Genomic DNA, 15,551 nt, shown 5'->3' on the forward strand with positions numbered 1-15,551 from the left:
CTTCCTTTTCCTTGGGGATCATCTTGGGGATCATGGCAGATGATGTTGCCCTGCCAGCACGGCGCCAAGCAGGAACGAGACAAGATGGTTGCAAAAACAGATGCTCTAGCATTTGCAACTCAAGATACAGCAAGCAATTTCATCGTCGACAGCAAATCAACAACCAAGCATTCACTTACTTACAACATACATCGAAACAGAGTAGCAGAGTAGCAGTAGAGGAGTACATAGTGGTAGAGAGAGTTGATAGCTCAGCGCTTCTTCCTCTTCTTCTCCTCCTCTTCAGATCTCTCCTGCGCATTCTTCAGCTGCGACACCAGCAGCCACGCATAATATATCATCATCATATATCATACAAGACGGACGGCAACAACAAGGAGTGGCAACTCACCATGATGACAAGGACTCGAACAAGAACGGCAACAAAGTCGGTGAAGAGGGTGAGCGCGTGCTTGATGTAGTCCATGTCCCCCTGGTGTGCCCTCTCGATGATCTCCTGGGTGTCAAACACCATGTACCCCAGGAAAACCAGGAGGCCAAAGTAGAGCTGCAGAGCACCATCCATGGCGGTTTAATTTGCTTTGCTTTGCTGCAGGCCAGTAGTATTAGGTAGTAAGAAGATATCATATTACCTCAAACGTGAAGGTGGCGCTGGAGTGTCCAAAGATGGATGCAGCAAACTGCAGCCAGAGAAGAATGGAGAGTGCAGACGAGAGCAAGCCCCCGAGGTACAGGTACTCCCTGCGCTTGGCGATGATGGCGGCGCCCGAGAAGCATCCAAAAGCAATTGCGGTTCCGACGAACGCCGTCACCAAGATCCTCGGATCGAAGTGAAGGACCAGGTCGACGAGCGGTCCTACGGAGGCCCCCTGTAGGAACGCGGCGGACATGAGCAAAGCGAAGCGGTTCCTCTGCTGATCCTGGGAGGGCGGCAGGGAGATTAGGAAGGCGATGGCGGCCAGGCATCCGACGGTGGTGAGGGTGCCGCCGACGTTGAGGAGGATGTGGAGGTAGACGCCGAGCGCGGAGAAGGCGAGGGCGAAGCACAGGGTGAGGTACACCTGCAACCAAGAAATTGGAGGTGAGGTGAGATGGGAGATGGAACTTGGAAGCAAGGGAGGGATCGGAGCAGGGGGGGACTTGCGTGCTTGAGGTGCGACTGCACGGCGGGGGAGATGTGGCCCAGACGCTTGAGCGAGTCGAAGCCGCCCGTCCTCCTCCTATGCTGCGATTGGAAGCCGAAGAGGGACTCCATGGCCCGCTCCTCCGATTGAAGGTAGAGTAGGATGAAATCGATTGCTGAGAAGGAAACCCTAGCCCTAGCCAATCGATCGATCCCCAAATACTTATTCCCTTCCCGAGATCGAGAGGAGAGGGGAGGTAGACGACGACGACTCGTTGACTGACTTGCTTCTTGCTGCTGCTGGTGGCCCACTCCACTATTGGCCCATTGCTGATGCTTTCAAGGAAGGAATGGAGGAGGAGGTTTGGCCCAATAGGATATTGGGCCGCATGCTTGGCCCATTAGCTCATTCCTTCGTTATTTTTCTTCACAACTTTTTTTTATTTTTTAAAAGGAAAAGTCTATCCGCTGACCGGTCGCGCTAGAGTGCGATCGCGCGACTGATTCGGACCAGCAGGCCCCCGCGAGCAAACCGACTTCCTCTTTTGGTTTTTGGCCCGACCAACCGCCGCCCTCTCATTTCTACAGTCCGGTTAGGGATAAGCTGTCCTAACCCACATATTTTGTTTCGTGTTTTGCTTTGAAAAAATGGATTTTTCTATTTTTAATTTCGTTCGCACCATTATATTTCTTGTAACAAGATCTATAAAATAAGATTCATGATGCATATGTTTTAAATATTTTTTATAAATTAACAACAGTAGCTACCTATGTGTTAAGTGTGTAGCAACTTATATGTAAAACTATCAACAAATTATGTATATAAATTGCTACAGAAATAATTTTACCATTCCTCGTATCATTTACCTCTATAAGTTGTTACGTATCCACACAAGTTGCCACATTATCTCCATATAAGTTACTATTAGATACTACGTAATACTTTTGCACACAATTTGTTATCCAATCTTTATATAACTTGGTACATTTGCCTCTATATAAATTTGTAGCATACAACATAAGTTGCTATATGTAATCGATGTAAAATTTTCAAACATTTGCATCTACATAGGTGTTTAGACCCGGCAACCTACCGGGGCTGCCCGAGGTAGTGTTTTGGTTAGTGAGGCTTGTTGAGATCGGAAACTTGAAGGTAAACGTAGACATATGATTTAAATAGGTTCGGGTCGTTGAATAGCGTAATACTCTACATTCTGTGTGTTGGTCGAATTAAATTATTTTGGAGGGGATTCCTGCCTCGCCTTATATTATCGGAGGTAGGGTTACACGTTGGTTGGTTATAAGAATACTAATCGGATTCGACTAGACGAGTTCTACTCTTATTGCTACGAGTAATTTTCCTAATCCTCGATTAGTACCTGTCTTGCCACGTAGACTACGCCGTCCTACGCCATAGTCTTCATGTTAGATACGTCTCAGTGTCCAGCCCTATATTTAGGACCATCCAAACCTTTTGGTGGATCCATAAATGTATATACGACACAATCTATATAAGTCGTTGTCAGATTTAGTGACCATCAGTCCACCAAGGGTTTACCCAGGTGTTAGATTTGTAGGCGGGAGAGATCACAAGATCAAGAATCTCAAATGGTAACATAGTGACGCAAGGTTTAGATAGGGTCGGGCCTCCTGAGTGTAATACCCTACGTTCTGTGTTCCAGTGGATTGTATTGCGAGCGTTGGGTTGAGTTCCCGTACCCTCGGGGGGCATCCCTGGCCACCTTATATAGGCTGACGACCTAGAGCTACAATCGAATAGGATCTAGTCGGTTATTACGTGTAAAGCAATCTGAGTTGGACTATAATAAATATCCCGCAATATCCGAGCAGAATCCATTCGCTTCACGTATCTTCATACCTTGGCCCACACGGCGTGGTCGGGCGAGCCCACCTGTTAGGGCCAACCAATATTCTGGTCGGTGGGGACCCATGGGTATTCTTATCCCTCAGTTGTTTATTAATCCGTACATAAGTTCATGCATAAGTTGCCTTGTACATAAGTTACTACTTGCGATCAAGATAACTTGACACGTCGTATAGAAGTCTTCAAAATATATTGATCATGAATCTCATTTCGTAAATCTCGTCAAAAGGGATGTAAATGTGCATACGGATTTTAAAACGGAGTTATGGCAATTTGAAGAAAATGAAACCAATTTTACTTGCGCCATGATAGTTTTGCCTAAACTAATTGGTGGACACATGGTAGCATTAGCATAGGGTGCCGGCATGATTTGGGGGGTCGGCCACACCCACACACATTGGGCTTGGGCAGGCCGGACATTCATTCAGGAGATGGCACGAAGGAGTTGATGGACGAGGAGGGAGCGAGGGAAGGGAAATCCATGGGCATGCACGCTCAGCCATTCGATGGGATAAGGATGGCTCCCTGGCCACCCGTTGCGGCTGCCTCATCCTCCTCCTATGCTATTTCTCCCTCCTCTCCAGCTGCCTGCGCCTGGCTAAAGCTTGCTTGCTGCTCGACCTCTCTCTTGCTCCTCCATAATCACCACCCACCTACCACTAGCTACCAGCATGGCCTCCCTCTCCTCTGCCGCCGTGACCGCCCCTTCCTTCGCCGCTGCCCGGCCCGCCCGCGCCGCCGTTGCCAGCCGACGGTCGTCTGTGGTGGTGCGCGCCTCGCTCGGCAAGGCCGCCGGCACCGCCGCCGTGGCCGTGGCTGCCAGCGCCCTGCTTGCCGGCGGCGCCATGGCCCAGGAGGTGCTCCTGGGCGCCAACGGAGGCGTGCTCGTCTTCGAGCCCAGCGAGTTCTCCGTCAAGGCCGGCGACACCATCACCTTCAAGAACAACGCCGGCTACCCGCACAACGTGGTCTTCGACGAGGACGAGGTGCCCAGCGGGGTGGACGCCGCCAAGATCTCGCAGGAGGAGTACCTCAACGCGCCGGGGGAGACCTACTCCGTCACCCTCACCGTGCCGGGAACCTACAGCTTCTACTGCGAGCCGCACCAAGGAGCAGGGATGGTCGGCAAGGTCACCGTCAACTAAGCAATCCATTGTTCGTTCATCATCCAGGATACTGTACTACTGTACCATGAGAAGCGAGAGCTTGAGCCTAGCTTGCCATCTCCAATATGATTCTCCTCCATCCTCGATCCATCGTCTCTTGGCATTTGCTGCTGCCATGTACTAAATCGCATGCATGCGTCCACCATATATCATCATCTTCTTTCTACTTCATCCTTACTCCTTTTCTTTAGCGAATTAAATTTGTATTTCTCATATGGGTATGCATATGTTTGTGCTGTGTATGTCATTTCTAGAGATTATATATATCGTTTTTATTCCTTTATAATAAACAGGACAAGGTTCCTGCAGCAGCATGCGTACGTATTATATAATTTATCTTGAAACAAATAATTAATAAGTATGTTTTAATTCAAGCAAGCTGCAAGCAATATATAATCTCGTATACACGGTGAGTAGAGTACAGATCGAGCAAATAAAAAGGTAGCATACATGTGTGTGTATATTGTATAAAAGGAGTAATATAATCTAGTTAGCGCAAGTAGCCGTAGAGCTCCAGGAAGCAAATGCAGAGGTTCCACGCGTTGGAGACGCTGCCGCCCGCGGCCGGGCCCGTCAGGGCCACCCTGAAGAACCGGAAGGGCAGCAGGGCCGGCGGGCCCACGACGGGCCACGACGCGAACTGCCCGGGATGGCAAATGGTCGCGTCCTCCTCGTGGACGCGGAGGCTCGTCCAGTTCCGACCGTCCATGGATCCCTGCCATGCCATGCATGATGGCCATCAGCTGCTTCGCTAATATAACTACCTAGCTAATTCAGCCAGGAATTGAATCCAAAGTGTACCTGAAGAACCCAGGACCTCATGAAGGTTGTGGAGCCATCCTGCCTCACCGTGTAGTAGTTGCACATCAGCTGCACAAACAAGGCAATTCATCACTTCACTACTGTATATCTTGTAGTAGTATTAGCAAGCAAGCAAAGCCAACTGAGGAACCGAACCAACAGATCCCAGAAGCTAACCTGGTGGTCCTGTCCGATGTCTACCATCCACCAAGAAATCTTCTTGCCATCTTCAATACAAGGCCCAGCAAAGCAAGTCCCCTAGAGTCGCCACATGCATATATATCATGCTTCATTTTGTTTGACCACCACAAAAAAATGTGCTCTGTTTATCAGCCCAATGCTGTCATCATACCTGGTAATTCTTCGAAACCAAAGCCTTCGGATCCGTGTGCCTCGAATTTGGGCTGCTTGCCACCACAGTGATATTCTGATTGCACGAATAGATAGATGCTCATGAGTGAATGAACCAGCAGGCTCATTAGTTACTCCACTCAACAGCCTCAGACACCCCTTTTACCTTGGCTAATACAGGATTCATCCACTGGTGTTTCCCAAATGATGTTCCGGCATAGTAGATAACGCCATTGCTATCACCATCAGAGATATACTGGAGCTCTTTATAGCTCGAGCGCCTGTGCTGAAATCTCTCGCTGAAACATTTATGGTTCACGTACAAATACCAGTCAGCCATCTCGTCGATCCTTGCTCCAGTCTGATGATCCAAGTCAACACATACTCACCACTCATATGATGTCGGTGTCCATTGTCCGGCATGAGAGAACTCAATTGCTTCTGCAACCTGTTGTCCAACAAGTAATCAAATTGTACACTTCCAGTCCAGAAGCATGCACCAACTGAAAAGATTAAACTCTTGAGCAAGCAAGCACTAACCAGCTGTCTGAATACTTGTATGTGGTTCGCCAGATTACTTATCTCCATCTGCAGTGAAACAACAAGAGTATAAGAACCCAAACAAATTATCGGCACAGGTTGCTTCAGGTATACCAAGAAAAGCAACACGTACCCTCTTTAGCATGGACAGCTGCATCAAAGGGAACCTCACAAACGGTAGTAAAGTATCGATGGCGGAAAGCCTCTCTCCAAAGAGTTGCTCAGGTGTTGAAGTTCTCAAGAGCTTATCTACTGAAGTCCAGTAAAAAGTTTCACAAGTCCCCATACACCAGGTTAAGATGGCATCCAGAACCCTCTCTTCCGATGTTACCGTCATATCGCCATGCTGCAAAATTACTACTAGTATGACCAATGCCAAAAGAAATGCCTCACTACTATTTGCAGTGTTTGGCTGTACTTCCACACAGATTCATTTGTTTATGTAAAATAATAGCTGAAATCGTAATATATAAACCAGAAACTCTTAACAATATCAGAACCAAAAGAACTGGAGAGCAAATTTTACTTCCTGGGAGAACAATATCTGACGAACTTAAACTGAAGAAAATCCTTACCATTCCTATCAAAACTCATATTCCTTTTAACCTAACATGTAATGAATGTATAGGTTCATCAACAGAGTACGCATGAAGACATATGCAATTATTAGTAAGGAGATATCTGCATAATTAACTGGCAGCCTTGCAACCAGAAAAGGTTACCAAGGGCTAAAGCCAAAAACTACGAAAGCCACATTTGTTGTCAGGAAAATGCAACAGCATAACTGATAAAACTGAAGGGCTTCAGCAGATACAACTATAAACCACATAAAACTGCCAAGCTTATGTGAAGCAGCTCCTTACAATCTACTATAGCTTTAAGATATTATACACGTGCAATTTAACATTAGACCACTAATATCTTGATTATCTGTTGATGCTGAATCTTGATAGACATCTTAGTCTATGCTCTAAAGGACATTATTTGTATTTAGTGACTGCAGTAGGCTGATGTACCGAACACAGTTATATCACTTGCCTGAAGAATATCCTTAAATGTTGCCTCATCTAACAACACAAAGTCCGTGCAAGCAGTTGTGCAATAATCAAAGTGTGTAGCAAAATTCCTCTTGCATACTTCTTCAAGCAGTTTACAAGATGGGATTGATGAAACTGCCTGTAAGACTGAACATACTGTGTCCTGCAATAAACTTTCAGGGGTCAGCCTACTCTGAACCAGCAACAAGTTCACCCAAATTTGCAGAAGCCATATCCCATAAATTTGGAATAAAACTAGAAACTAGTCTTGTTGGATGAGCTTCTTCCAGTAGGACACGCGAGCCCTGCATGTATAACGCATGTGGAACGTATTAATATCTCATATACTTTATTTCTGAGGCTAATGGCCCCGCTATGTATTGTCACGACTACCACAGGCCACTGCAAGTCTTGAGTAGCCAAGATATAGCTTTTAGTAATTGCAAAACAGACCATAGAAAGGCCTGAAACGGTAGCAGAAATATACAACACGAGATATTGCACAAAAAAAACATTTTCCTTTTGTCAATATACGGACATCACTGCATGCAGATCGAAGTGTCACAAGTGCTGTTTTAAGAACAACACAGCTATACAAACTGGTGAAAATGAATTACTCGTCATAAGCAGTCTTTAGTTCCACTAAGTTGTACCAGCAAGTTTTCTTGATGTAGTTTCTATATGAAAGAAAACATAGGTACCTCTGAAAGGCATTCCATTATTCGTTTACAGCATTCAAACTGAAGAACAGTGATGGCGAACTGATCTGATAATAGAAGCAGCTGCACCAGCACTGATGTAATATCCTGGGTATCCACCTTAAGTTCCCCATTGTACATAAACTGAAGGAGGAGAAAGAATGCTTCAGGAGGAACATCTTTGAAAAATACATCGGAGGCACTACTTTCCTTCATCCCGTTTGTGAACATCTGCATATTTGTGCTCATACTTTATTTATGCAAAAATACGCATGATGCCTATTACTCAAAATGATCCCAAAGTGGGAATATGGTGCAGGGAGTGAAAAGGGAAAATAAGTGTACCTTTGCAAACGGCACGCTCCACAGGCTAAGGATAAGCTTGTGAGCCTTGGCAACAAGACCGTGTCCATTAACATAGATATTTATATCACTATGTTTGCCATTTGCAAGGAACTGTCCAATTTTCTGCGCATCCACTGGGTCCTTGAGAGGGAAGGAACCAAATTTATGATCTTGCTGGAATCCGCTACTTGATAATTTTAAGATTTTGCCGGACTCTGAAAGTTTCTTATCCACTCCCGAACAGTCGATGATTTCTTCACAACATTTGATCAATGGTTTGACTTTAAAATGCGAGCTCAACTCCAGCAGGGAACTTAGTAGACATTCAGCAATCTAGACAGACAAGGAAATGAAGGCTTTCCAGTATCCAGACTTTGGTAGGTTGTATTTATGGAAAGAGCTGAATGTAGGATACAAAATGAAAGCAGCTTAATTACCTGTGTAGAACCTGTGTAGATATACTCAAGAAGGGAGTGGAGAAGTGGGTAGGATACTGATGGAAGTTGGATGGTAGCTCCATGGTCCGCTATTTGAAAAGGGAAATCTCCAGAAGCACAGAGGACAATTCTGTGTGCAGGGACAAGCTTCCTTTCGGTGCCAACCACAAATACAGCATCAGACAAGTCCCAGCTCTCGAGAAAGTCTGCAAGCAGCCTCTGGTCGGAGTCATCTGCCGTGCCTGGTTTCCCACAGCATAACAACTTTTGGGTCCAAAGTATGCTGTACTGGGGAGCTGCTGGGAGAATGCTTATGTTCCTATAGCCTACGTGCTTGTCCCAGCTGGATAGGCCGACGTACTGAACATCTGGGTTGGGATCGGGATCGAGCCACTGGAAGAGGAGGTTGGTGTTGGGGTGCCTTCCTTGGCCGATGGTGATTAGGCCGTCGCAGATGGTGATCCAGAAGGCCTGGAAGGAGTTGGAGCAGCACAGGCCGGGGGCGGCGACATCAGCAACGGTGGCTCCATCGACCTGGATCCTGAGGCGCTTGTTCCTGTGGCTACCCAGGATGACAGTGTAGTGGCGGCTGGTGTCCATCTTGTAGTGGTAGTGGTGGCTCCCGGGGTGGTGGCGGAACACCAGGGTGACGTCGTTGTGGGCGGATGCCTCGAAGGAGACGCAGCCACGGCCGGGCTCCCGGAAGCGAAGCTCCTCGCCCCAGGCGCACTCGAAGGGGGCGACCGTCAGGGATCTCTTCTTGGTCTCCTCGACGAATTCCATGGCTCCCTCCCTCCCTCCCAATCTCGATGCTAACGGCGGCGTCGAATTGCTTGCTTGCTAGAAGAAACAAACACGAATGAATGGGCGATTTGGTTGGATCCGATTAAGAAGCAAGGCGGGAATTGCATCGAGGCAGGAAGGTCACTTACCAAGAAGATGAAAAGATGGTCCGGATGGGAGAGCGGCGCCCTTGGAAGGAAGGAAGGAGGTCAAAGGAACTGAGTCTGATTTGCAGGTGGAACTCGATTCCTCACTCACTCAACTGCCTTGAGTTTCAGTCCATACTCCACTGATTTGTTTCCTCCGTAAAATAAAAATAAAATGGAGAAAGAAGAAGAAGAAGCAGCTACTGCTATGCAGTCAAGATCTCGTAAGCCGGCTGAAAAATTGAAACGGTTGATTTGTTAAGAGAGAAAAACACTGTTTGATGACTGATAAGCTGGCTGAATAAGCTGAAGCGAACAGGCCCAACAAGATCTCCTTCAATAGTTACTGTTTAGCTGGCTCAGAATATTACGTACGATGCCATTTTATGTTACGAGTTTATTTATGCTAAAAATTACTCCCTCCGTTCCAAATTATAGGTCGTTTTGACTTTTATAGATACATAAATATTATTATGCATCTAGACATAGGATATATCTAAATGCATAACAAAGTTTATGAATCTTATAAAGTCAAAACGACCTATAATTTGGGACGGAGGAAGTAGATCATTGAAAGGGACTATGGTGTCGTTTATATTGCGAGCTTTGTACTAAAAGTTAAATCTTCGGAAGGAACAAGACGACGTGTCGTGCTGGAAGAATCCAGCGCTACCAACCAATGGTGCTACTTCGTCTTCCTCCCGTTGGCAGCACGTGAGCTTCCGAAATATCCACAGACACCGGAGGTCGAGAGTTTTTCTTTTTCCAAGTTCTGGAAACAATAAACGATTTTATGAAACATAAAGATTTGTTTTTTATAAATAGTCTTATAAAATTATCCTATATATATAGCAAAAATCGAGACCGTCGCCGGTTGAACATCGATGCGAGAGGGACGAAGGAGATAGACAATGGATCTCATAGCGAACTGTGTTGCTCTCTGCTCATAGAGATAGTAGCATACAGGCTCCGGGCCCAAGAGGCAACCACTCCTGCTCATACACTAGTCAGGTCTCAAACTAGTCATGCTCCTAACCAACCACCCCAAGGAGGAAAATCCCTACACCAACAGCCAAAGTAACAAAAATCCCATCTTTCTCTTCTTTACATCCAAGTACCAATGACAAATTAAGCAAAAGCCTTCTTTTCATCATTCAGGCAATCCTTCCTTGCATCGCAAATGTCCCCCTACCAAGCCCCGTTGCCTTGCCCTGAAATACAAACAGCCCGTCAGTCAGTAAAGCATCCACCTATGTACCACCCAGAAATTCACAATGCACTTCCTTTCAAAAAAGAAAAGAAGAAATTCACAATGCATATTTCAAAATCCGTACCAAACATAAAACATTAGACAGCATTGAGCAACATCTAATAGTGCGCACAATTCAGCCAAGCGTACAAAAGCAAATGTACATCACAAAAGATTCTGTTTCCTCCCTGTTCCTCCCCAACAAAAAAAATTCCTAGTAGTGATTGCAACTCTGAAACTAACTGGCTCTCCAAGAGACACAGTTTACTTAACAATATAGGGATACAAAGTTCCAAGCTTGATAAAAACAAAGGAACCCACACAACAAGAAGTAACAGCTATAGATGCCTCCGGACTTTAATCTTAAGGAAAATAAATAGCCCAACTGATTGGTGGTTGAACAAACCAATCTGAAACGCCAACAATAAATAGATAACAGAAAGTAAAAACAAGACCATGACATGATGCTAACCTACAAAGGGAACTTGATTAAGACTTGATAATAAAGCTGGCAGTTCAAGAAGCATAACAGGGCACCGGGTAAACTCAACCGTGTGAATAAACTATCCTGGGTAGTGGGGTCCTTGATTGTTTGCCAATGTATCGGTAACACATACAAAGCTCAAGACATACATGTCAGTTGAGCTGTATACCTCCTAAATGACTCCACACTTTTGATCCACATTTAGTTTGGTTCACAATGGATATTATCTCTCAACTTTGATGTACATTTTGGCCTAGTTACAACATCAGTCCGTGCAGAATTACTAGACCAAAAGGAAGATATTTTTCAACATCTATGATATGACATGATACAACATTAGTCTATGATATAAGTATAGCGGTCAATAAATGGCAACCAACTACTTGCAATGTCCAACTCCTTTCAAATCAAGCACTATACCTCAATAGAGTATGAAGGTTCAACCAAACCAACTAATGTGAAACAGAACATCCATCTTAATCAACAGCGGTTCCATAGACACCGATAAACAAAAAGAAAAAAAAATGTATGCAGTCTGACTGCTTAGTAAACCATTTTCCCGTAGGAGGGTCCATCGGCAGTTGTATAATGGCCATCGGTTACTCAAGCTGGTTCCATCCTATGTGTACTGGCCGTCGGTTACTCAGACCGGTTCATCCTACGTGTACTGGCCTTCAGTTACTCAGACTGGTTCCATCCTATGGTTTCCACTAATCTAGACTCCGACTACCATCCACAGCTCCATGTCGGTACTCACCAAATATAGAATGCAAAGGAGCAGTTACCCACGCTAATATTAGGTAAAAAATAGGAAAACGATGGCATAAAAGAAATGAGATAACCACCAGTAACTGCTAAACATAACCAAACACAATAGTAGATGTAGCATATTACTTCCAAAACTAGGCACCGCGCAACACCGATCATAGCAACGGACCCTAATAGCAAAATGTAGATTTATCATTGTACCTCCAGAATGGCTCGGCCTCAGTCGAGATCATCGTATCCGCTCTGCATTTGAGGACCACCGCCACTTGCCTCATGGTCGTTATTGTTGCCATCATCGTTGGTAGGATTGCTGGACTCAGCCTGTGCCGCACCGAATGCGGCCCTGAGAGGCCAAGGCAGCGATATCCTGAACCTCCTCTCGGCCACCCTGGGGGAGGAGGCAGCAGCGGGAGCGGGAGCGGGAGCGGGAGCAGGAGCCGGAGCTGGAGCGGACGCCGCGCGCTGCTGCTGCTGCTGATGGTAGTCCGGGTCGTCGGTGGGTAGCTCGTAGCGGCAGACTGGGCAGGAGCTGTGGAGGTCGAGCCACGGGAGGATACAGTCCTTGTGGAAGACGTGGTTGCAGGGGAGCTGCTTGGCGGCGGCCCCTAGGTGGAAGTCATCCATGCAGACGGCGCACTGCGCCCCACCGTCGGCCTGCATCATGTCGGCGGAGACGGCGACGTCGGGGAGCGCGGCGACGGCGGACTTGGCGGCGGGCGGGGTGCCGTAGCGGTTGGGGTCGTTCTCGGCGAGCTGCTGGATGAGCTGCTCGAGGCCCGAGGGGCCCATGAAATAGTCGGCGAGGCTGACGCCCGGGGCGAGGAGGGGCGCGGCGCCCCCGCCCTCGAGGACGATCTGGATGGTGGCGCCGCCGGAGAGGAGCCCGCCGAAGTGGTCGTGGAGGAAGTTGGAGGGGTCGAAGAGGCCCTGGCCGAGCGGCTCGGGCGAGGGCGGGCCGAAGAAGGCGGAGAGGTCGCTGGGGTGGCGGAGATCGAAGGAGGGCAGCTGGGCCTGGGGGAAGAAGGCGGCGGGGCTGGCATCTTGGCCTTGGGGAAGCTCTAGCACCTCGACGAATCCGCCGGCGCAGTGGGGGCAGAGGACATCGTCGTCCTGGGATGCGGGCGGGGCGATGGAGACGGTGCGGTCGCACTGGTGGCAGTAGTAGCGCTGCGCCGCCGACGAGGACGACATGGCCGGCCGGAAGGATTTAGGGTTTGGTGGGATGCGATTGGATCGATCGATGGTCGATTGCAATCCGATCCGATCTCTCAAGGATGGGATTGGATTGGATTGGATTGGTGGCTTTGGTTGGGGAATTGAATTGGTGAGAGAGGAGGAGGAGGATCCACGGATGGGAATTCTCCTCCCTCTCTTCCTCCCTTCGAACGAAACGAGTCCTCGGATATTTTCTTTCGATGTACGTCTCTGCCTGTGGGCCCCAGCTGGACTGGCCTGCTGCGGTCTACTCTCAAGTCTGGCCGTCTGGATTCACCGGGAACTCTCTGCAATCAACAAGAAGCATGATCAGCGTCGGTTATTCGATTATTAAATGTATACTATTTTGCATAGGGTACTATATAATTGTAATTTAATTTCAAATTTTAATTTAATTTCAAAAAAGTTAGTATTTTCTCTAACATAACAAATGGACATTGGCTATTTTTCTTGTAGTGGAACCTGACCATCTCGTAGTAGGCAACCTATCCTTTATGTGGCGGGCGTCATCCTTTATGTGGCGGGCGTCATGCCCGTTGATAGCAGGACGTGAGTGCTATCTTCATCAATCTCATGGATCTAGTGGCTCGATCTCTCGAAAGTACTCATAAAGAAAGTATTCAATCCCTCAGTATTATAGTTGCTAAAGGCCTATTCAGAAACACCTATTACTACCTCAAGGCCAGGAGTGGATCTAACAGTAGGGCGGGTGGGGCTCAAGCCCCCTACCATCACTCGGACAATGAAGGATCCCCTAGCCTCTCCATGATTTTTAGGAAAAAGGAACAAGAAGAGAATGGGAGGGAAGGAGGAGAAAGAAGAGGGAGCTCCTCCTAAGCTCAGGGGTCGCATCCGCCACTGGATATAGTGTATGTCTAGATGCAAAAGCTAAAATGACCTATAATTTAGAACGCACGGAATATAAACATCACCTGAACGAATTCCGATCCGAGTAGTGTCCATGTTGCTCATGCTATGACTGCATGCTACGAGTGCAGGGAATGTCGGAGTATTTGTATGAAGATCCGATGGCTTCTGTCAATATGGTGGATATGGTAGAATAGGATTAGTAATTTCCATCTCTACCTCCAGGACTGATTGAGAACCAAGCTGACCACCAATATCTCCTTGAGGATATTGAGGGACCTTTCAGATACCCACCAAGTTAGCTATTCAAAAGCTAACAAATTAGTTAATCACTTATTTTTAAAAGTTTGCCATCTAATTTTGTAATATTTGTTGTAATAATATTTTTTTAAAAAATATAATCCTTGCGATACTACAATCCTACCAAGATAAAATGATTCCGAACACACCTTATATTATTATTATCATTGCATCACTCAAGGTTCTATGTATTGATTAAACGACTAATATGTTTGGCTTGTATAATGCATCGTATCATATTGTTGTTTGCTATACCATTTAACATAAATAATAATTATTTTTGGCATCATAATATATTTTACAATGGATCTAATTATACTCATCTGGCATCGTAAATATTAGCGATCTTTTCTAACCCAATCAAATATACACCCTCCATTTCAAATTGTAAGTCGTTTTAGTTTTTTTTTCATAGATATTATTATGCATATAGATATAGCGTATGTGTTCAAAATGACCTACAGTTTGAAACGGAGGGAGTAGAATAGTTTGACTTAGAATAAATAAAAAATGTTTATATTTCAGACTAAGGGAGTAGATCTAGTGATTTGATCTAATCAAGTTTTTTTTTGCTGTGTCTCCAAATATATTTTGTAACAAAAAGACAGTGAAAGTAATGGTGTGGCCACATATCTAAAACGTTAGCACTATGAAAATTATTGATCAAACAATAAACCATTGCAAAATTTCAAATCATTTCGGAATATGTTTGCAGAAGAGGAGGCTAAAATGCTGATCTTTTTAACACAAATACAAAAAATAGTTTTCCCGCACAAAGCAAAAGGGAGACATGCATGGTCTTTGATCGAGGAGGAGGAAAAGAAACGAAACGGTGGCGAGAGAGAAGGGACCACCAAGTAAAATAAAAATAAAAATGGCGCTGTACTGCCACTGCTATAGTAAGGTGTTTGGCAAGGAGAGGCTAAATTTTAGCCCCTGTCACATCGGATGTTTGGACACTAATTAGGAGTATTAAACATAGTCTAATTACAAAACTAATTGCACAACCCCTAGGCTAAATCGCGAGACGAATCTATTAAGCCTAATTAGTCCATGATTTGACAATGTGGTGCTACAGTAACCATTCGCTAATGATGGATTAATTAGGCTTAATAGATTCGTCTCGCGCGGATAATTGATTTTTTCGCAATCAGGCCGTTTGGTATTTCTGCCAATGGTTGCTTCAAACATTTGATTACGCTGGTTTAGACGTGAATTCGTAATTCCAGGAGTCACAGGCTTGCTTTGGATGGTGTGGTTTGCAGGGACCAGCTGGAGGGTAACTACTGTAGGGCATTGCACAACGACTGACTGGATGTAAACATGCAGGCCGATTTACAAAGGGGATTTCCATAT

The 15,551-nt window shown here is 46.0% G+C and overlaps 4 protein-coding genes across 4 annotated transcripts; 1 reads left to right on the top strand and 3 right to left on the bottom strand.

Moving 5' to 3' along the window:
• Positions 1-88: 88 nt before the first annotated feature.
• LOC101754865 (bax inhibitor 1) lies at positions 89-1,417 on the bottom strand. Its single transcript, XM_004964192.4, has 4 exons — positions 1,145-1,417; positions 633-1,061; positions 392-547; positions 89-308 (listed from the first exon to the last, which is right to left on the bottom strand). Exons 1-4 carry the CDS (start codon positions 1,253-1,255, stop codon positions 252-254), a joined length of 753 nt encoding a protein of 250 aa, XP_004964249.1. The 5' UTR covers positions 1,256-1,417; the 3' UTR covers positions 89-251.
• A 2,178-nt stretch (positions 1,418-3,595) lies between these two features.
• LOC101755940 (plastocyanin, chloroplastic) lies at positions 3,596-4,456 on the top strand. Its single transcript, XM_004964195.4, has one exon. It carries the CDS (start codon positions 3,680-3,682, stop codon positions 4,151-4,153), a length of 474 nt encoding a protein of 157 aa, XP_004964252.1. The 5' UTR covers positions 3,596-3,679; the 3' UTR covers positions 4,154-4,456.
• A 54-nt stretch (positions 4,457-4,510) lies between these two features.
• Positions 4,511-9,486, bottom strand: LOC101756344 (BTB/POZ domain-containing protein At2g30600). Its single transcript, XM_012845516.3, has 13 exons — positions 9,316-9,486; positions 8,384-9,223; positions 7,947-8,279; positions 7,605-7,832; positions 6,905-7,066; positions 6,000-6,212; positions 5,867-5,914; positions 5,716-5,774; positions 5,493-5,625; positions 5,328-5,402; positions 5,153-5,233; positions 4,976-5,044; positions 4,511-4,889 (listed from the first exon to the last, which is right to left on the bottom strand). Exons 2-13 carry the CDS (start codon positions 9,164-9,166, stop codon positions 4,665-4,667), a joined length of 2,409 nt encoding a protein of 802 aa, XP_012700970.1. The 5' UTR covers positions 9,167-9,223; positions 9,316-9,486; the 3' UTR covers positions 4,511-4,664.
• A 731-nt stretch (positions 9,487-10,217) lies between these two features.
• Positions 10,218-13,280, bottom strand: LOC101756754 (E3 ubiquitin-protein ligase RING1-like). The gene is made up of 2 exons (XM_004964197.3): positions 12,015-13,280; positions 10,218-10,523 (listed from the first exon to the last, which is right to left on the bottom strand). Exon 1 carries the CDS (start codon positions 13,002-13,004, stop codon positions 12,033-12,035), a length of 972 nt encoding a protein of 323 aa, XP_004964254.1. The 5' UTR covers positions 13,005-13,280; the 3' UTR covers positions 10,218-10,523; positions 12,015-12,032.
• Positions 13,281-15,551: the final 2,271 nt, after the last annotated feature.

Source organism: Setaria italica, chromosome IV, assembly GCF_000263155.2.
Source record: "Setaria italica strain Yugu1 chromosome IV, Setaria_italica_v2.0, whole genome shotgun sequence".
Taxonomy (NCBI): domain Eukaryota; kingdom Viridiplantae; phylum Streptophyta; class Magnoliopsida; order Poales; family Poaceae; genus Setaria; species Setaria italica.